This window comes from Salvelinus namaycush, chromosome 7, assembly GCF_016432855.1.
Source record: "Salvelinus namaycush isolate Seneca chromosome 7, SaNama_1.0, whole genome shotgun sequence".
NCBI lineage: Eukaryota > Metazoa > Chordata > Actinopteri > Salmoniformes > Salmonidae > Salvelinus > Salvelinus namaycush.
Window position 1 is genome coordinate 12286098 of NC_052313.1, and position 22828 is coordinate 12308925.

Here is a 22828-nt window from a genome sequence, read left to right on the forward strand (position 1 = left end):
CGCGTATCTTGACTAGTCTTTCTGCCTTTATTAGACGCCAGAATGGTCTAATTGTGGACATCCACATCAATGTATTATTAAGGAGAGGAGTAATTGCCATAAAACGTGAAGGGGGAACATTTTAAACTGTCTGCAGAGGTACCAAAGTTTTGAGCAGAATACTATATTTTTGTTTGTGTGAATTTTAGCCCCTTTACGTTACAAAGAGTTAAAGTCCACGTGGTGCTCTAAACACTTTTCTCCCGTCTCTTTCTGTACAGTCTACATAACGACATTTTACGACAAAGCCGTGCATGGAATTTCTGTTCTCCCCAGTGAGATACCGGTTGGAGAAACGCAGTAGCAAGAGAGTACAGAGAAGGGTTAGTAATCGTTCCCATACCTGGCCCCTCGTCCCCGATAAGAATCCTGCATCTTCTCTGGTACACATAAACCGAGCGGTTAGATGTGGAAACAGGGCTGAGGAGAGAGCGACGCGAGGGAAGGCAACTAAAAATTCTAACCCGGGTTGTAAAGTAAGTTGCCTTCTAAGCGGCGCTTTAAAAGGAAGCAGAAGATAATTGACCAAAACAACAGAGAAGATGGACTATGATTTCAAAGTGATGCTGACCGGGGAGAGAGAACGTGTAGAGGACCTGTTTGAATATGAGGGATGCAAAGTGGGAAGAGGCACCTACGGCCATGTATATAAAGCAAAGCGAAAAGATGGGTAAGTTTATATTGATATAGCCAGTAAGAAGGCCTTCAGGTCCGCCAGTCTCCAAATAAAATAACTCCGTTGTCTTCGTTAATTGCCCCTGTTTTCAAGGCCCCATCTCCGAATGCTATTTGCATCAATAAACCTATTTGTAACTCGTAGTGCGATGAAAATCACTAGTAGATTGAAGAACCCACTGAATACACTCCGGAGACTTCATCTCATCTGGAGAACGGGGGCTCGAGCTCCATGACAAAATTTACTGCCTCGATTTGACCACTGTCATCAGTGGCCTATCCCCGTGCTAACGGTGTAGTGTGTGCGCAAAATCCATCCGCTACACTTGACATCGTTGATTGCAGTTCAATCAAGCAGTTTTTATAAGGGCGCCTTCGCTCACAGATGAAACAGAACATAACCGGGGGTGTTGTAACAACAGCTCACGTCGGGGTATTGCAGCCAGGTAACAGGTTTTGCTCTAAACCGAATTCTGAGGATGTATTTCGGTATCAGATTATGCTGTCATTTTTACATGATCAGATTTTTACATTTTTCGCAGCAATATCAACAACGTAGTGAAGTAGGCCAGCCTATCACTGACGCAGCCAAGCAAACCAGAGGCTAACCTACGTAGCAGGCGTAAAAGAAACGCCTGAAACGAGATCCCCAAAATACTGGACTTGACAAGAAAAACAACTGTCAGGGGAGGTTCTCTTCTGCACTGTTTAACCAATCCAGTAAACGTGGAGGATGAGTTAATATGGAGCGTTAAAGAGTAAAAATGTTATGGGGGGAATAATGTTTAATGGAAAACCAGATGTTTTTTGCTTAGTTATAGTGAAACACGTCGATATGGTTTTCATTTTGACAGTTTGATGCAAAAGTGTTATTTCGCTCTTTTAGTTGTAAATCTAGCTCTTTTGGCCCTTAGCAGTTCAACTACCATTGAAATCGACTGTCAAAATGATGACCATATCGACATGTTTCACTATAACTAAGGAAACATCATCTCAAGGGAGGGGTTAGGTATGAAATCCACTCCCTTCTAGATGTGCTGGGTGGTACAGCCTCAAGGCTTCCTATAAAAAGTAGGTGACAGCGCACCATATTTGGCAATGGTCTTGGTAGGTGGAGTGTGCCAATATATTTAGCATTATGCTTCCTTGACTAGAAGTTACACAAAATTCAAAAGACGGTAAGGCACATTTCCACATATGACCAAATACAACGTTTTTACCTACCGTTTTATACAGAGCTATGTGCTTTTAAAGAGAAAAAAAAATGTAGGCTATGATAATTATGCTTTTATGTTGGTGATTGATTGGTGGCACTGTCTCCTGTGACAGTTGGCTGATATTTAATGCTTGTTGAGTTGTAATCCCACGTGGCAGATATCTATTTACAATATTCATCCTGTGCCCACACACTTCTAATTCTGAAAAGTGAAAGCATACATATGAGAAGGGTCACCCTGGTAGTAGTTGTAGGTTTTTATACAGTACCCAAGACCAATCTGTGAGTTAATTTGACCATTGGAAAAAGAACTACTGCGTGACCTCTCGTTCTCCGTAGCCAAAGTGAGTAAGACATTTAAGCGTGTTAACCCTCGCAAGGTTGCCGGCCCATGCAATATCCTAAGCCGTGTCCTCAGAGCATGTGCAGACTGGAGTGTTTACGGACATTTTCAATCGCTCCCTATCCCAGTCTGTTGTCCCCACTTGCTTCAAGATGTCCACCATTGTTCCTGTGCCAAAGAAAGCGAAGGTAACTGAACTAAATGACTATCGGCCTGTAGCACTCACCTCTGTCATCATGAAGTGCTTTGAGAGGCTAGTTAAGGTTCATATCACCTTTTAGCCAAAACCCTAGACCCAGTACAATTTGTATACCGCCCCAACAGGTCCACGGATGACTCATCGCACTGCACACTGCCCTATCCCATCTGGACAAGTGGAATACCTATGTAAGACTGCTGTTAATCAACTACAGCTCAGCCTTTAACACCATAGTACCCTCCAAGCTCATCACTAACCTCAGGGCCCTGGGGCTGAACCCCACCCTGTGCAACTGGGTCCTGTACTTCCTGATGGTCCACCTCCAGGTGGTAACGGTAGGCAACAACACCTCCGCCACACTGATCCTCAAAAGGGTGCGTGCTCAGCCCTCTCCTGTACTCCCTGTTCACCAATGACTGTGTGGCCAAGCATGTCTCCAACTCAATCATCAAGTTTGCAGATGACACAACAGTGGTAGGCCTGATTACCAATGACAAGAGCCCTGAGGGCCCTGGCGGAGTGGTGCTAGGAAAATAACCTCTCCCTCAACGTCAACAAAACGAAGGAGCGGATTGTGGACTTCTAGAGACCGCAGATACAGGACGTCCACATCCACAAGATCATAGTGGAAAGTGTGAAACGCTTCAAGTTCCTGTGTGGCTCAGTTGGTAGAGCATGGCGCTTGCAACGCCAGGGTTGTGGGTTCAATTCCCAAGGGGGGACCAGGGTTCAATTCCCACGGGGGGACCAGGATGAATATGTATGAACTTTCCAATTTGTAAGTCGCTCTGGATAAGAGCGTCTGCTAAATGACTTAAATGTAAATGTAAGTTCCTCAGCGTGCACATCACTGCCAACCTGAAATGGTGGCAACAGCGCCTCTTCAACCTCAGGAGGCTGAAGAAATTTGGCTTGGCCCCTAAAACCCTCACAAACTTCCACAGATGCACCATTGAGAGGATCCTGTCAGGCTGTATCACTGCCTGGTACAGCAATTGCAACGTCTGTAACCACAGGGCTCTCCAGAGGGTGGTGCGATCAGCCCAATTCATAACCGGGGGCGCACTGCCTGCCCTCCAGGACATCTACAGCATCCGGTGTCAAAGGAAGGCCAACAAGGACCTCAGCCACCCGAACCACTCTGTTCACTCTGCTACCACCTAGAAGGCATAGACAGTACAGGTGCATCAAAGCTGAAACCGAGAGACTGAAAAACATCTTTCTCCAGGCCATCAGACTGTTAAATGGTCACCACTAGCCGGCTACCACCCAGTACTCTACCCTGCACATTAGAGACTGCTGCCCTATGTACATATTCTTTGAACACTGGTCAATATTTACATACTGTTTTACCCACTTCATATGTGTATATATTGTATTCTAGTCAAGGCTCATCCTATATAACTACTGCTGCACACACCTTTTCTTTTAATGTACTGTCCATACTGTCTACACACCATCAAATACAGTGCATTTGGAAAGTATTCAGAACCCTTCCCTTTTTCCAAATTTTGCTACGTTACAGCCTTAAATTAAAAATGTTCCTCATCAATTGACACCCAATGCCCCTTAATGACAAAGCAAAAGCAGGTTTTTAGAAATGTTTGCAATTTTATTACAAATAAAAAACAGATACCTTATTTACATACAGTTGAAGTCGGAAGTTTACATACACTTAGGCTGGAGTCATTAAAACTCATTTTTCAACCACTCCACAAATGTCTTGTTAACAAACTATAGTTTTGGCAAGTCGGTAAGGACATCTACTTTGTGCACGACACAAGTCATTTTTCCATCAATTGTTTACAGACAGTTTATTTCACTATCACAATTCCAGTGGGTCAGAAGTTCACATGCACTAAGTTGACTGTGCCTTTTAAACAGCTTGGAAAATTCCAGAAAATTATGTCATGGTTTTAGAAGCATCTGATAGGCTAATTGACATCATTTGAGTCAATTGGAGGTGTACTTGTGGATATATTTCAAGGCCTACATTCAAACTCAGTGCCTCTTTGCTTGACATCATGGGAAAGTCAAAAGAAATCAGCCAAGACCTCAGAAAAAAATTGTAGACCTCCACAAGTCTGGTTCATCCTTGAGAGCAATTTCCAAACGCCTGAAGGTACCACGTTCATCTGTACAAACAATAGTACGCAAGTATAAACACCATGGGACCACGCAGCCATCACACCGCTCAGGAAGGAGACGCGTTCTGTCTCCTAGAGATGAACGTACTTTGGTGCAAGAAGTGCAAATCAATCCCAGAACAACAGCAAAGGACATTGTAAGATGCTGGAGGAAACAGGTACAAAAGTATCTATATCCACAGTAAAACGAGTCCTATGTCGACATAACCTGAAAGGCCGCTCAGCAAGGAAGAAACCACTGCTCCAAAACCACAATAAAAAGCCAGACTACGGATTGCAACTGCACATGGGGACAAAGAATGTACTTTTTGGAGAAATGTCCTCTGGTCTGATGAAACAAAAATAGAACTGTTTGGCCATAATGACCATCATTATGTTTGGAGGAAAAGGGGGGGGGCTTGCAAGCCGAAGAACACCATCCCAACCGTGAAGCACGGGTGTGGCAGCATCCTGTTGTGGGGGTGCTTTGCTGCAGGAGGGACTGGTGCACTTCACAAAATAGATGGCATCATAAGAAAGGGAAATTGTGGATATATTGAAGCAACATCTCAAGACATCAGTCAGGAAGTTAAAACTTGGTCACAAATGGATCTTCCAAATGGACAATGACCCCAAGCAAAGCGTGTACGAGCAAGGAGGCCTACAAACTTGACTCAGTTACACCGGCTCTGTCAGGAGGAATGGGCCAAAATTCACCCAACTTGATGTGGGAAGCTTGTGGAAGGCTACCCGAAACATTTGACAGGGAATTTTTACTAGGATTAAAGATCAGGAATTGTGAAAACTGAGTTTAAACTTCCGACTTGTTGTAAATTCAATTGATTGAACATGATTTTGAAAGGCACACACCTGTCTATACAAGGTCCCACAGTTGGCAGTGCATTTCAGAGCAAAAACCAACCCATGAGGTTGAAGGAATTGTCCGTAGAGCTTCGAGACAGGATTGTGTCGAGGCACAGATCTGGGGAAGGGTGCCTAAAAATGTCTGCAGCATTGAAGGTCCCCAAGAACACAGTGGCTCCATCATTTTTAAATGGAGGAAGTTTGGAATCACCAAGACTCTAACTACAATTGCCCACCCGGCCAAACTGAGCAATCGGGGAGAAGGGTCTTGGTCAGGAAGTGACCAAGAAACCCGATGGTCACTCTGACAGAGCTCTAGAGTTCCTCTGTGGAGATGGGAGAACCTTCCAGAAGGACAACAATCTCTGCAGCACTCCACCAATCAGGCCTTTATGGTAGAGTGGCCAGACGGAAACCATTCCTCAGTAAAAGGCACATGGCAACCCGTTTGGAGTTTGCCAAAAGGCACCTAAAGGATTCTCAGACCATGAGAAACAAGCTACACTGGTCTGATGAAACCAAGATTGAACTCTTCGGCCTGAATGCAAGTGTCACATCTGGAGGAAACCTGGCACCATCCTTACGGTGAAGCATGGTTGTTTTTTAAAAGTAATTTCCTCACCATCTTAAATAAGCACGCCCCTTTCAAAAAATGTATAACTAAGAACAGATATAGCCCTTGCTTCACTCCAGACCTGACTGCCCTCGACCAGCACAAAAACATCATCCTGTGGCGTACTGCACTAGCATCGAATAGTCCCCGCGATATGCAACTTTTCAGGGAAGTTAGGAACCAATATACACAGTCAGTTAGGAATGCGAAGGATAGCTTTTTCAACCAGAAATTTACATCCTGTAGCCCTAACTTCAAAACGTTCTGGGACACAAAGTCCATGGAGAAGAAGAGCACCTCCTCCCAGCTGTCCACTGCAGAGGCTAGGAAACACTGTCACCACCGATAAATCCACGATAATCGAGAATTTCAATAAGCATTTCTCTACGGCTGGCCATGCTTTCCTCCTGGCTACCCCAACCCCGGCCAACAGCTCCGCACCCCCCGCAGCTACCTGCCCAAACCTCCCCAGCTTCTCCTTCACCCAAATCCAGATAGCAGATGTTCTGAAAGAGCTGCAAAACCTGGACTCGTACAAATCGGATAAAAAGATTTTAGTGATGTTATATATATGCAGGCCTCAGCCACTACCCTGAGAGCACTTGATTCAGTGTATCATGCAGCCCTCAGGTTCATTACAAGTCAGAAACGTCTAACACATCATTGTGATCTCTACAGCGCTGTTGGCTGGTCGTCATTGACCTTGCGTAGGCTTAAACACTGGTATACACTGATTTATAAGGCCATATTGGGTAAAATGCCATTTTATCTCTGTTCTTTTTTTAGTCAGGTCAGTAAATAAATATCAATTACAGTCCCATTCTGATTTGCTTCTAACAGTACCAAAAATTAGAACAGGTCATGGTAGAAATAGTTTTAGTTACTTAGCACCGTGGTCCTGGAATTCTCTCCTGAACATTTTAAAATGTGATGATCTAGTTTCGTTGATGGAGTTTAAATTCTTATGGCTGCAGGGGCAGTATTAAGTAGCTTGGATGAAAGGTGCACAGAGGTGCCCAGAGTAAACGGCCTGCTCCATAGTTGCTAATATATGCATAGTATTAGTAGTATTGGATAGAAAACACTCGGAAGTTTCTAAAACGGTTTGAATTATGTCTGTGAGTATAACAGAACTCATATGGCAGGCAAAAACCTGAGAAGAAATCCATCCAGGAAGTGAGAAATCTGAGGTTGGTCGATTTTTTTATTTTTTTAACTCATCGCCTATTGAAAACACTGTAGGATATGGATCTGTTTGCACTTCCTACGCCTTCCACTAGATGTCAACAGTCTGTAGAACGTTGAATGAAGCTTCTACTGTGATGTTGAGCCGGATGGGTGCTGTTTGAGTCAGTGGTCTGGCAGAGTGCCAGGTCCTGGTCACGCGCATTCCACATGATATCGACTTGCGTTCCATTACTTTTATAGACACAAAGGAATTCTCCGGTTGGAACGTTATTGAATATTTATGATAACAACATCCTAAAGATTGATTCAACACTTAGTTTGACAAGTTTATTCGACCTGTAAAATAACTTTTTGAAGTTTTCGTCCGACGTTCGCCTGCACCTGCACGAGCTTTTGGATATGTGTACTAAACGCGCTAACAAAAGTAGCTACTTGGACATAAATGATGGACATTACCAAACAAAACGAACATTTCTTGTGGAAGTGGGAGTCCTGGGAGTGCATTCCAACGAAGATCAGCAAAGGTAAGTGAAGATTTATAATGCTTTTTATGAGTTTTGTTGACTGCACAATTTGGCGGGTAACTGTATGGCTTCCTTTTGTGGCTGAACGCTGTTCTCAGATTATTGAATATTGTGCTTTTGCCGTAAAGATTTTTGAAATCTGACACAGCGGTTGCATTAAGAACAAGTGTATCTTTAATTCTATGTAAAACATGTATCTTTCATCAAAGTTTATGATGAGTATTTATGTTATTTGACGTGGCTCTCTGCAATTTCTCTGGATATTTTGGAGGCATTTCTGAACATGGCGTCAATGTAAACGGAGGTTTTTGGATATAAATATGAACTTAATCGAACAAAACATATATGTATTGTGTAACATGAAGTCCTATGAGTGTCATCTGATGAAGATCATCAAAGGTTAGTGATTCATTTTATCTCTTTCTGCTTTTTGTGACTCCTGTCTTTGGCTGGAAAAATAGCTGTGTTTTTCTGTGATTTTTGCGGTGACCTAACATAATCGTTTGTGGTGCTTTCGCTGAAAAGCCTATTTGAAATCGGACACTTTGGTGGGATTAACAACAATATTAGCTTTAAAATGGTATAAGATACATGTATGTTTGAGGAATTTTAATTATGAGATTTCTGTTGTTTGAATTTGGCGCCCTGCACTTTCACTGGCTGTTGTCATATCATCCCGTTAACGGGATTGCAGCCATAAGAAGTTAAACACTTGATCGATGTATATATCATAGAAGAGTGTAATTGTTTTTAGGCCAGCTGTTTTTAGTCAAGATGTTTGTGTTTTTAATGTAATATGTAATTGTTGTACTGTATGTGTGTGTGTTTGTTTATAGTTTTGTTTAATGTTGTGTTAGTGTATGTAAGTTGTTTTGTCTGAAATGTTGTTCCCCCTGCTGCTATTGGACCAGGTCTCTCTTGGAAAAGAGATATTATCTCAATGAGGGAAAAACCTGGATAAATAAAGGTAAAAAAGAATAAATAAAAAAACAGCCTGGTTCAACAACTACTTCTCAGAGTTCAGTGTGTCAAATTGAAGGGCCTGTTTTCCGGACCTCTGGCAGTCTCTATGGGTGTACCACAGGGTTCAATTCTCGGGCCAACTCTTTTCTCTGTATATATCAATGATGTGGCTCTTGCTGTGGGTGATTCCTTGATCCACCTCTACTCAGACAACACCGTTCTATATACATCTGGCCCTTCTTTGGACACTGTGTTAACAAACCTCCAAACAAGCTTCATTGCCATACAACACTCCTTCCGTGGTCTCCAACTGCTCTTAAACGCTAGTAAAATAAATGCATGCTCTTCAACCAATTGCCGCCCGCACGACTGGCATCACTACTCCGGACGGTTCTGACTTAGAAAATGTGGAAAACTACAAATACCTAGGTGTCTGGTTAGACTGTAAACTCTCCTTCCAGACTCATATTAAGCATATCCAGTACAAAATGAAATCTAGAATTGGCTTCCTATATTGCAACAAAGCCTCCTTCACTCACGCTGCCAAACATACCCTCGTAAAACTGACCCACTGGCTCCAGGTCATCTATAAGTCTTTGCTAGGTAAAGCTCCGCCTTATCTCAGCTCACTGGTCACCATAACAACACTCACCCGTAGCACGCGCTCCAGCAGGTCATCCCCAAAGCCAACACCTCTTTTGGCCGCATTTCCTTCCAGTTCTCTGCTGCCAATGACTGGAACGAATTGCAAAAATTGCTGAAGTTTGAGACTTATCTCCCTCAATAACTTTAAGTATCAGCTATCTGAGCAGCTTACTGATCGCTGCAGCTGTACATAGCCCATCTGTAAATAGCCCATCCAACTGCCTACCTCATCGCCATATTGTTTTTATTTACTTTTTTGCTATTTTGCACACCAGTATTTCTATTTGCACATCATCTGCACATCTATCACTCCAGTGTTAATTTGCTCAATTGTAATTACTTTGCTACTATGGCCTATTTATTGCCTTACCTCCTTACTCCATTTGCACACACTGTATATAGATTTTTCTATTGTGTTATTGACTGTACTTTTGTTTATCCCATGTGTAACTCTGTTGTTTTTTTGTCGCACTGCTTTGCTTTATCTTGACCAGGTCGCAGTTGTAAATGAGAACTTGTTCTCAACTGGCCTACCTGGTTCAATAAAGGTGAAATACAAAAACAAAAATGGTGGTGGCAGCATCATGCTGTGGGGATGTTTTTCAGCGGAAGGGACTGGGAGACTAGTCAGGATCGAGGGAAAGATGAACGGAGCAAAGTACAGAGAGATCCTTGATGAAAACCTGCTGCAGAGCGCTCAGGACCTCAGACTGGGGCGAAGGTTCACCTTCCAACGGGACAACGACCGTAAGCGCACAGCCAAGACAACGCAGGAGTGGCTTCAGGACAAGTCTCTGAATGTTCTTGAGTGGTCCAGCCAGAGCCCGTACTTGAACCCGGTCGAACATCTCTGGAGAGACCTGAAAATATCTGTGCAGCGACACTCCCCATCCAACCTGACAGAGCTTGAAACTCTCCAAATACAGGTGTGCCAAGCTTATAGCGTCATACCGAAGAAGACTCGAGGCTGTAATCACTGCCTAAGGTGCTTCAACAATGTACTGAGTAAATGGTCTGAATACTTATGTAAATCAGATTTTTTTGTTTTTTTATTTTTAATATATTTGCAAAAATGTCTGAAAACCTGTTTTGTTATTGAAGGGTACTGTGTGTAGATTGATGAGGGGGGAAAAAACTATTTAATCAATTTTAGAATAAGGCTGTAACGTAACAAAATGTGGAAAAAGTCAAGATATCTGAATACTTTCTGAATGCACTGTACATCATATACGGATTCTGTCATTGTTTGTTCTGATATTTCTTAATTCCTTTCATTTTATTTAGTGGATTTGTGTGTATTGATATGTATTACTGCAGTGTTGGAGCTAGAAACCTGATAACATCTGCAAAATATATGTACACGACCAATAACTATTTTACTTAAATCGGGAGGTAATTGAAGCATGTTTCCCTCTTCTCACGGCCAGGCAGGTGGTCTAGTGGTTAGAGCGCTAGTAACCAAAAGGTTGCTGGATCGAATCCCCGAGCTGACAAGGTAAAAATCTTTCATTCTGCCCCTGAGCAAGACCGTTAACCCACTGTTCCCCGGGTGCCGACGACGTGGATGTCAATTATGGCAGCCCCCCGCACCTCAGAGGGGTTAAATGAGTAAGACACATTGAATGCATTCAGTTGTACAACTGACTAGGTATCCCCCTTTCCCACTCCTGTTCCACCAGCTGCCAGCCAGCCTCCATTATCTCTGTGTAGCAAGGCCCCATGGGAACTGTGGTGAACTGGGGATGATGCTGTATCTTCTCTGTCTGCAGGAAGGATGATAAGGACTACGCCCTCAAGCAGATTGAAGGCACTGGCATCTCCATGTCTGCCTGCAGAGAGATTGCAGTAAGTGTTGTGTTTAGCTCAAGAGCAGGCTTAACCTGGGTCTGTGAGACATCTCATAATGTATGAATGTTTCTTCTAGTTACTGCGGGAGCTGAAGCATCCTAATGTGATCTCACTGCAGAAGGTGTTCCTGTCACACGCAGACCGCAAAGTCTGGCTGCTCTTCGACTACGCCGAGCATGACCTCTGGGTAATACACACGTCCTGTATGTTTCACTATCCTTGTGGGGACCTACATTTGATTTCCATTCACTATCCTATTTTCCCTAACTTTAATTCTAATTGTAAACCTAAACCTCACCCCTAAGCCTAAATTAGTCTTTGTCCTTGTGGGGACCTGGAAAATGTCTCCACGAGGGAGAATTTTCCTTGTTTTACTATCCTTGTGGGGATTTACGATTCCCACAAGGAAAGTAATATATATACACACACACACACACACACACACACACTAACAATGCCCCCTGTATCCACAGCACATCATAAAGTTCCACAGAGCGTCCAAGGCCAATAAGAAGCCCCTGCAGCTGCCCAGGGGAATGGTCAAGTCCCTGCTCTACCAGATCCTGGACGGCATCCATTACCTTCACGCCAACTGGGTCCTACACAGAGACCTGGTGAGAGACCGAAGGAGAGCGAGCATCCATTTCCTGCACACCAACTGGGTCCTACACAGAGATGTAGGGAGGGTGGGAGGAAGGGGTAGAGGGGAGGAGAGATCAGAAGAGAGTCCTGTTCTGCTGCTCTCCTGGATGTTATGTTCACTGTTCCTCCACCAGAGGGCAGCATTGACACTTCCTGAACCATTCACATGTGATTCAGCATTATGGTGCCAAATTCATCTTTAATTCCTTTCTGTTAATGTGTTATCACTGTGGGTATTATGATAATGGAAGTAAATATTTGGATTACATTGAAGGGGCAATCTGCAGTAGCTACATCAATTTTGGACTTATAAATTAAATGTATGTATCCATGGATTCTTGAAGAATTTAACTAATAAATGCCTCATGAGCTTAGTTCAAGTGTCGTACCCCATCAGAACCCAAAATATAAGCATGTTTTACTCCGATGTTTGTAAACAAAGTAAACGTACGCAAACACTGTATAGCTGCAAAGCATGGTTAAATAAAAATGTTGATTTCATGGATGGTCATTCCTTGCATCCATAGCGCTGTCTATTAACTTGAGAGTTGTTAAATTTCTCCGGCCCCATGTGAAACAGTGGCGGGCAGGACACTTTGTTATTCTTTCAACTGCTGAATGCCGTTTTAACTGTAATCTGTTTTTCCTCAGAAACCTGCCAACATCCTAGTGATGGGGGAGGGGCCAGAGAGGGGTCGAGTAAAGATCGGTACGACGAAATCTCATTGTGTGTTTTCAGCACCCTTTTCATAAGGTTTAGTCAGTACATATAGGTTATAAGGCTTTATGTCAGTACATATAGGTTATAAGGCTTTATGTCAGTACATATAATGGATATAGTTAATTCACTTCTCATTACACATTATTTGAACATTATACTTCATTATTATTTATTGATTTGTGTGTTTCCCTACAGCGGACATGGGCTTTGCCCGCCTCTTTAACTCACCACTGAAGCCGTTAGCAGATCTGGACCCTGTGGTGGTCACCTTCTGGTACAGGGCACCAGAGCTACTCCTAGGTGCCAGGCACTACACCAAAGCCATCGGTGAGAACGGCCACGGGGGTGGGTGGGTGGGTGGTGTTTTTTTTGTTGCCCTGTGCACCAAAGAGAGGAAGTTCTGAGCTATCCTTCCACCATCCTAGGACAAATTCTGTGGTGTGTGTGTGTGTGTGTGTGTGTGTGTGTGTGTGTGTGTGTGTGTGTGTGTGTGTGTGTGTGTGTGCAAGCATGTTCAAGAGGGTGTCTGACTGGGCGTGTGCTCCAATCCCAGTGTGACATCTCTAATCTTGCATGTGCATCTGTCAGACATCTGGGCTATTGGCTGCATCTTTGCCGAGCTGTTGACATCTGAGCCCATCTTCCACTGTCGCCAAGAGGACATCAAGACCAGTAACCCCTACCACCATGACCAGCTGGACCGAATCTTCAACGTCATGGGCTTCCCCGCTGGTGAGAGAGCTGGGCTGGGCATGGCGGCAGGTAGCCTAGCGGTTGGAGGGTTGCCAGTTCGAATCCAGAGTTTGACAAAAATATGTTGGGAAGTAAAATGGCAACCAGGAGGATGCTGGTATCAAATCCGAGATATAGAGGGGGTTCCCCACGAGGGCTGGATATAGAGGGGGTTCCCCACGAGGGCTGGATATAGAGGGGGTTCCCCACGAGGGCTGATATAGAGGGGGTTCCCCACGAGGGCTGGATATAGAGGGGGTTCCCCACGAGGGCTGGATATAGAGGGGGTTCCCCACGAGGGCTGGATATAGAGGGGGTTCCCCACGAGGGCTGGATATAGAGGGGGTTCCCCACGAGGGCTGGATATAGAGGGGGTTCCCCCACGAGGGCTGGATATAGAGGGGGTTCCCCCACGAGGGCTGGATATAGAGGGGGTTCCCCCACGAGGGCTGGATATAGAGGGGGTTCCCCCACGAGGGCTGGATATAGAGGGGGTTCCCCCACGAGGGCTGGATATAGAGGGGGTTCCCCCACGAGGGCTGGATATAGAGGGGGTTCCCCCACGAGGGCCGGATATAGAGGGGGTTCCCCCACGAGGGCCGGATATAGAGGGGGTTTCCCCCACGAGGGCCGGATATAGAGGGGGTTCCCCCACGAGGGCCGGATATAGAGGGGGTTTCCCCCACGAGGGCTGGATATAGGGGGGGTTTCCCCCCACGAGGGCTGGATACTCCCATAACTCATCAGGACACGGCTATGTGCATTGAAATGGGCGCTTGTATGTGTGAAATTGTTAACCTTGGTCAAACATTGGAGAGCCCATGTGTAATCTGAACCTGCCTGGATAACGGTGATATAAAGAGAATACTGAATGACGAGTGTAATTAAACCCTGACTAGGCACAGTTCTCTTCTGTCCTGGTTTGTATGAATCCAAAACAATATGTGGGTTCTGTACAAACACTCACTGACACAGTCTGATGATGTAATCCTCAGAGAAGGACTGGGAAGACATCAAGAAGATGCCCGAGCACTCCACTCTGATGAAGGACTTCAGAAGGAACACGTGAGTACCTTTATCTCTACATGTGTGCCTGACTGCCTGCATGCTTCCTGCCAGCTCAGGACAAGATCTATTTTAGGATTTTAAGATTGGATATGTCTTCTACTCATCCACTGAAATAACCTGTTCTTGTATCACGGGTGTACAAACTGAAATAACACCTTTTATCACGGGTGTACAAACTGAAATAACACATTTTTATCACGGGTGTACAAACTGAAATAACACCTTTTATCACAGGTGTACAAACTGAAATAACACCTTTTTATTTACAGGTGTACAAACTGAAATAACACCTTTTTATTTACAGGTATACAAACTGCAGCCTAATAAAATACATGGAGAAACACAAAGTGAAACCAGACAGCAAAGCATTCCACTTGGTGAGTTAAAATTAGTTTTGCCTGGAGATTGTTGTTACATACTGTAGCATTGTTCAGGCTGACATTGTATGAACGTTCACTGTGTTTTACTCATGATGTGTCTAACGTTGTGTTTAGCTTCAGAAGCTGCTGACCATGGACCCGATCCGTAGGATCACGTCTGAGCAGGCCATGCAGGACCCTTACTTCCTGGAGGAACCTCTGCCCACCTCCGAGTGAGTCAGGACCCTAATACAACATCTATAACTTGTTAATTACTACATAACACATTTATTACTACATGTATTACCACATAACAGGTATTACTACATGTATTACCACATAACAGGTATTACTACATGTATTACCACATAACACATTTATTACTACATGTATTACCACAACAGGTATTACTACATGTATTACCACATAACACATGTATTACTACATGTATTACCACATAACACATGTATTACTACATGTATTACCACATAACAGGTATTACTACATGTATTACCACATAACAGGCATTACTACATGTATTACCACATAACAGGCATTACTACATGTATTACCACATAACAGGCATTACTACATGTATTACCACATAACAGGTATTACTACATGTATTACCACATAACAGGCATTACTACATGTATTACCACATAACAGGTATTACTACATGTATTACCACATAACAGGTATTACTACATGTATTACCACATAACAGGTATTACTACATGTATTACCACATAACAGGCATTACTACATGTATTACCACATAACAGGTATTACTACATGTATTACCACATAACAGGTATTACTACATGTATTACCACATAACAGGTATTACTACATGTATTACCACATAACAGGTATTACTACATGTATTACCACATAACACATTTATTACTACATGTATTACCACATAACACATTTATTACTACATGTATTACCACATAACAGGTATTACTACATAACACGTATTACATTTGACATTTTTAGTCATTTAGCAGACACTTATCCAGAGCAACTTAAGTTCATTCATCTTAAGATGGCTAAGTGAGACAACCACATCCCAGTCGTAGTAAGAACATTTTCCTTCAGTAAAGTAGTTACATGCAGTGTCAGTGCTAGTAAGAAAAGACAAGTGTAGTTTTTGGGGAGGAATTGATTTAAGATACTCTTTGAAGCAGTGCCGGTCAGTGCCGTTTCAGATGAGGGAGTTTTGTTTTCATGGGCTTGCAGACCGGCCAAACATTTTGCGTACCAACTTCCCAATTCTCTGTCCATGTACGCAGGTACGAGATCCGAGTTAAAAGTACGCAGAAATGAAAAAGGCCTGTTATTTTTTTATTACATGAAGAAGAAGAAAAGTATCCACTGAGTAAATCTAACATCCCGATTCTCGAGCTGCAACACACAGACATGAATGGAGTTTGTGTCAACTGACCTGGATATGAATACATCATTATTAGACGTAGCTACCTCATGTCTGCCCCTCCTGTTTGTTGTGATGCTGAGTTTTCCGACTGTCAGCTGTAAGTTAACACATGGACAAATCCCTTTTCCACTCCGTGTGTTGTGGAAAGGTAAACACATTGGTTCAAGCTAACGTTAGAGAACATAAGATGGACATTCAGTGGGCTCTAAAGTGCCAGCAGTTCACTCGCATTTGCTAGTGAAAGAAATTAAATACAAATACGAAAAATAACTGGTCGCATTTGTGCGAGTGTGAAAAACATTCAATTCTGCGTTTCATTAGTTGTATTTTCCACGTATCCATTACAAGGATCACGCAACCTGATACTGTAACAGTAATTATGATCCACGTCACAAAAAGCATTACAAAAGTATAATCAAAAATAAATATAAACATCTTGGAATTAAATGGAGTCGAGTTTAGAAGACTGCACGATGAAGAATGAATGAGTGTCCGATATTAACTATAGAGGCAATGCTTCTAAAATGCCCTTGCACTACATTTGAGATTTTATCAATTTTGAAAATCTGAAATTATGTATGCTCTGAAAAGAAAGACAATAGGCAGGCACCTTTACATAGTTTGAAACAGCAGACTCTTCTAGCGAACATCGTTCAGATTCCCTTTGTGGTAGCCTACTGAACAGCGTTCAGATTCCCTTTGCATTATCCTACTGAACAGCGTTCAGATTCCCTTTGCATTATCCTACTGAACAGCGTTCAGATTCCCTTTGCATTATCCTACTGAACAGCGTTCAGATTCCCTTTGCATGATCCTACTGAACAGCGTTCAGATTCCCTTTGAATTAACCTACTGAACAGCGTTCAGATTCCCTTTGCATTATCCTACTGAACAGCGTTCAGATTCCCTTTGCATTATCCTACTGAACAGCATTCAGATTCCCTTTGCATTATCCTACTGAACAGCGTTCAGATTCCCTTTGCATTATCCTACTGAACAGCGTTCAGATTCCCTTTGCATTATCCTACTGAACAGCGTTCAGATTCCCTTTGCATTATCCTACTGAACAGCGTTTTTTATTTTTTATTTCACCTTTATTTAACCAGGTAGGCTAGTTGAGAACAAGTTCTCATTTATAACTGCGACCTGGCCAAGATAAAGCATAGCAGTGTGAACAGACAACAACACAGAGTTACACATGGAGTAAACAATAAACAAGTCAATAACATGGTAGAAAAAAGAGAATCTATATACAATGTGTGCAAAAGGCATGAGGAGGTAGGCAATAAATCGAATAATTACAATTTAGCAGATTAACACTGGAGTGATAAATCATCAGATGATCATGTGCAAGTAGAGATACTGGTGTGCAAAAGAGCAGAAAAGTAACTAAATAAAAGCAGTATGGGGGGTGAGGTAGGTAAATTGGGTGGGCTATATACCGATGGACTATGTACAGCTGCAGCGATCGGTTAGCTGCTCGGATAGCAGATGTTTAAAGTTGTTGAGGGAGATAAAAGTCTCCAACTTCAGAGATTTTTTCAATTCGTTCCAGTCGCAGGCAGCAGAGAACTGGAAGGAAAGGCGTCCAAATGAGGTTTTGGCTTTAGGGATGATCAGTGAGATACACCTGCTGGAGCGCGTGCTACGGGTGGGTGTAGCCATCGTGACTAGTGAACTGAGATAAGGCGGCACTTTACCTAGCATAGCCTTGTAGATGACCTGGAGCCAGTGGGTCTGACGACGAACATGTAGCGAGGGCCAGCCGACTAGGGCATACAGGTCGCAGTGGTGGGTCGTATAAGGTGCTTTAGTAACAAAACGGATGGCACTGTGATAAACTGCATCCAGTTTGCTGAGTAGAGTATTGGAAGCTATTTTGTAGATGACATCGCCGAAGTCGAGGATCGGTAGGATAGTCAGTTTTACTAGGGTAAGTTTGGCGGCGTGAGTGAAGGAGGCTTTGTCGCGAAATAGAAAGCCGACTCTAGATTTGATTTTGGATTGGAGATGTTTGATATGAGTCTGGAAGGAGAGTTTGCAGTCTAGCCAGACACCTAGGTACTTATAGATGTCCACATATTCTAGGTCGGAACCGTCCAGGGTGGTGATGCTAGTCGGGCGTGCGGGTGCAGGCAGCGAACGGTTGAAAAGCATGCATTTGGTTTTACTAGCGTTTAAGAGCAGTTGGAGGCCGCGGAAGGAGTGTTGTATGGCATTGAAGCTCGTTTGGAGGTTAGATAGCACAGTGTCCAAGGAAGGGCCAGAAGTATACAGAATGGTGTCGTCTGCGTAGAGGTGGATCAGGGAATCGCCCGCAGCAAGAGCAACATCATTGATATATACAGAGAAAAGAGTCGGCCCGAGAATTGAACCCTGTGGTACCCCCATAGAGACTGCCAGAGGACCGGACAACATGCCCTCCGATTTGACACACTGAACTCTGTCTGCAAAGTAGTTGGTGAACCAGGCAAGGCAGTCATTAGAAAAACCGAGGCTACTGAGTCTGCCGATAAGAATATGGTGATTGACAGAGTCGAAAGCCTTGGCCAGGTCGATGAAGACGGCTGCACAGTAATGTCTTTTATCGATGGCGGTTATGATATCGTTTAGTACCTTGAGCGTGGCTGAGGTGCACCCGTGACCGGCTCGGAAACCGGATTGCACAGCGGAGAAGGTACGGTGGGATTCGAGATGGTCAGTGATCTGTTTGTTGACTTGGCTTTCGAAGACCTTAGATAGGCAGGGCAGGATGGATATAGGTCTGTAACAGTTTGGGTCCAGGGTGTCTCCCCCTTTGAAGAGGGGGATGACCGCGGCAGCTTTCCAATCCTTGGGGATCTCAGATGATACGAAGGAGAGGTTGAACAGGCTGGTAATAGGGGGTGCGACAATGGCGGCGGACAGTTTCAGAAATAGGGGGTCCAGATTGTCAAGCCCAGCTGATTTGTATGGGTCCAGGTTTTCCAGCTCTTTCAGAACATCTGCTATCTGGATATGGGTAAAGGAGAAGCTGGGGAGGCTTGGGCGAGTAGCAGCGGGGGGGGCGGGGCTGTTGGCCAAGGTTGGAGTCGCCAGGAGGAAGGCATGGCCAGCCATTGAGAAATGCTTGTTGAAGTTTTCGATTATCACGGATTTATCGGTGGTGACCGTGTTACCTAGCCTCAGTGCAGTGGGCAGCTGGGAGGAGGTGCTCTTGTTCTCCATGGACTTTACAGTATCCCAGAACTTTTTGGAGTTAGAGCTACAGGATGCAAATTTCTGCTTGAAAAAGCTGGCCTTTGCTTTCCTGACTGACTGCGTGTATTGGTTCCTGACTTCCCTGAACAGTTGCATATCGCGGGGGCTCTTCGATGCTATTGCAGTTCGCCACAGGATGTTTTTGTGCTGGTCGAGGGCAGTCAGGTCTGGAGTGAACCAAGGGCTATATCTGTTCTTAGTTCTGCATTTTTTGAACGGAGCATGCTTGTCTAATATGGTGAGGAAGTAACTTTTAAAGAATGACCAGGCATCCTCAACTGACAGGATGAGGTCAATATCCTTCCAGGGTACCCGGGCCAGGTCGATTAGAAAGGCCTGCTCGCAGAAGTGTTTTAGGGAGCGTTTGACAGTGATGAGGGGTGGTCGTTTGACCGCGGACCCGTAGCGGATACAGGCAATGAGGCAGTGATCGCTGAGATCTTGATTGAAGACAGCAGAGGTGTATTTGGAGGGCAAGTTGGTCAGGATAATGTCTATTAGGGTACCCATGTTTACGGATTTAGGGTTGTACCTGGTGGGTTCCTTGATGATTTGTGTGAGATTGAGCGTTCAGATTCCCTTTGCATTATCCTACTGAACAGCGTTCAGATTCCATTTGCATTATCCTACTGAACAGCGTTCAGATTCCCTTTGCATTATCCTACTGAACAGCGTTCAGATTCCCTTTGCATTATCCTACTGAACAGCGTTCAGATTCTCTTTGCATTATCCTACTGAACAGCGTTCAGATTCCCTTTGCATTATCCTACTGAACAGCGTTCAGATTCCCTTTGCATTATCCTACTGAACAGCGTTCAGATTCCCTTTGCATTATCCTACTGAACAGCGTTCAGATTCCCTTTGCATTATCCTACTGAACAGCGTTCAGATTCTCTTTGCATTATCCTACTGAACAGCGTTCAGATTCCCTTTGCATTATCCTACTGAACAGCGTTCAGATTCCCTTTGCATTATCCTACTGAACAGCGTTCAGATTCCCTTTGCATTATCCTACTGAACAGCGTTCAGATTCCCTTTGCGGTATCCTACTGAACAGTGTTCAGATTCCCTTTGCATTATCCTACTGAACAGCGTTCAGATTCCCTTTGCGGTAGCCTGCTGAACAGCGTTCAGATTCCCTTTGCATTATCCTACTGAACAGCGTTCAGATTCCCTTTGCGGTAGCCTGCTGAACAGCGTTCAGATTCCCTTTGCGGTAGCCTACTTAAGCTTTGTGTAGCCAGTTTGCAGTCTGTGTCGATGTGATCATTTGTTTTTATGTTTTCAAAATGATTTTGCTTTTACTATTGCTTAGGAACCGTGTCTAAAAAGCCAATACTTGTGAGCTGGCCCTAGTAGTTGGCCCTGTGAGAGGTGACTAGCGTTCCTCTGCTATAGAGACTAAACTTGGGGGCATGTGCTAAGAAAAACGTTATAGATAATTATCTCCATTCTATACTGTACATGTAATGGAATAAACATACAGACAATCTATGCTAATTCCACAAAACATTTATTTATATTATATGTTCTGTACTTATCAGTATGAATCTTTTATGTTTTCTAAATACCTTTTCAGAGGACTGAACTGAACCGGGTGTGATGCATAATGTTTGTCTAAGCACATGAATCTCCAATTTGCCCGTCTGGTACTCTAAACAGTTGGACAGGGTTGGCAGGTCTGAGCATGGCCTTATTTCTATTACAGCATATTGGATGACTTTCATTCATATTCCATTCACCCAGTTCAATGTAACAGCGATCGGTTTAGGCTACTACATGATACTCTAATTTTCCCTATACTCATCATGAAGTTGCTACAACCTAGCCTATGAATTAAAGTTTACAATGTCGGAGCAAACAGGTCGAGAGACAAATGAGGTGACAGACAGTGGCATTCAATACCGCCTTGCACACTCATGCCTGCATCTAGCTGATATAGGGTGTAATCGTTAGTCCATTGAAAACAAGAGTTTCTATTGGACAGGTATGTTTATCCCCGTTTTTGTTCCGTTTGCTTCCGTTTAAGAATTTTTTTTCAACAGAATCGGCGGAATGAATACACCCCTGATCATGCATAAACTCTCATAGCAGCCACGTTGTATTCCTTCCCTTCGCTTGTGGACTTCAATGCACAACAAATCAGCTGTATGTGACCAGGCGGAAAAAAACATTCCAAGCCAAACCTCTACAAACAGCCTACATCATTGCCACCATATTAGCTAAAGTAACATCATAGTCAGCATAGCTAATAGAACTAACGTGTTAGTGTATAGTCAGTATGCAGTTACACCGGCGGGCCACGCAGTAGTAATACCAAAAGCTTACCTTGACTTGGAGTTCCAGTGTTGTGTTGGAAAGTCATAGCCAGCTAGCTAACATAGCATCCCTCTGTTGGAGCAAGTTGTTTCAGTAGGCTAAACTAGCTAGCAAAGTAAGTGTCATTTCTTTTCACTTTCAATCTGTCTCACGTCTCATTTTGGAAGAAATTAATGTGTTCAAAACTGTTCATCTATTGTCTTTGTCTCTGAGTCAATAACTCACCACATTTTATCCACTGCTGTGCTAGCTAGCAGTAGCTTGTGCTTTCAGTACTAGATTAATTCTCTGATCCTTTGATTGGGTGGACAACATGTCAGATCATGCTGCAAGAGTTCTGTAGGCTGGAGAACGTCCTCCGGAAGTTGTCATAATTACTGTGTAAGTCTATGGAAGGGGGTGAGAACAATGATCCTCCTAGGTTTTGTATTAAAGTCAATGTACCCAGAGGAGGACGGAAGCTAGCTGTCCTCTGGCTACACCATGGTGCTACCCTACAGAGTGCTGTTGAGGCTACTGTAGACCTTCTTTGCAAAATAGTGTGTTTTAATCAGTTATTTGGTGACGTGATTATATTTAGTATAGTTTTATCTGAAAAGGATAACTTAACATTTTTATGAAATTCACTGAGGAGGATGGTCCTCCTCTGAGGAGCCTCCACTGCTTTGAAGAAGTAGGGTTTCAAACAATTTTTGGAAGATTGGCAGCTGTCGTGACGTTAATGGGAAGCTGGTTCCACCACTGGGGTGCCAGAACAGAAAATAGCTTTTACTGGGCTGAGCGGGAGCAGACCCCCGGTAGGGGTGGGACGCCAGGAGACCAGAGGTGACAGAACGGAGTAGCACATTTATTACTACATGTCTGGGGTTATGTGGGGGTATATCCTGTAAGAAAAGTGATTGATAACTCTTTGTATTTCTCACTCAGTGTGTTTGCAGGCTGCCAGATCCCCTACCCAAAGAGGGAGTTCCTGACAGAGGAGGAGCCAGAGGACAAGGCAGAGAAAGTCAGAAATGTGAGTGCCATATATATATATATATATATATATATATATATATATATA

General features: G+C 43.7%; 1 protein-coding gene across 1 annotated transcript in view; it reads left to right on the forward strand.

The window, feature by feature from the left end:
- The first annotated feature begins 303 nt into the window (after positions 1-303).
- Positions 304-22828, forward strand: part of LOC120050971 (cyclin-dependent kinase 8-like) — a 29245-nt gene continuing 6720 nt past the window's right edge. Inside the window, exons 1-11 of the mRNA XM_038997524.1 lie at positions 304-709; positions 11165-11240; positions 11320-11430; positions 11717-11857; positions 12537-12594; positions 12802-12933; positions 13195-13338; positions 14334-14403; positions 14711-14783; positions 14901-14998; positions 22693-22780. Of these exons, the coding sequence (XP_038853452.1) occupies positions 582-709; positions 11165-11240; positions 11320-11430; positions 11717-11857; positions 12537-12594; positions 12802-12933; positions 13195-13338; positions 14334-14403; positions 14711-14783; positions 14901-14998; positions 22693-22780 (1119 nt within the window). The 5' untranslated portion in view covers positions 304-581. The remainder of the gene's footprint in view (positions 710-11164; positions 11241-11319; positions 11431-11716; positions 11858-12536; positions 12595-12801; positions 12934-13194; positions 13339-14333; positions 14404-14710; positions 14784-14900; positions 14999-22692; positions 22781-22828) is intronic.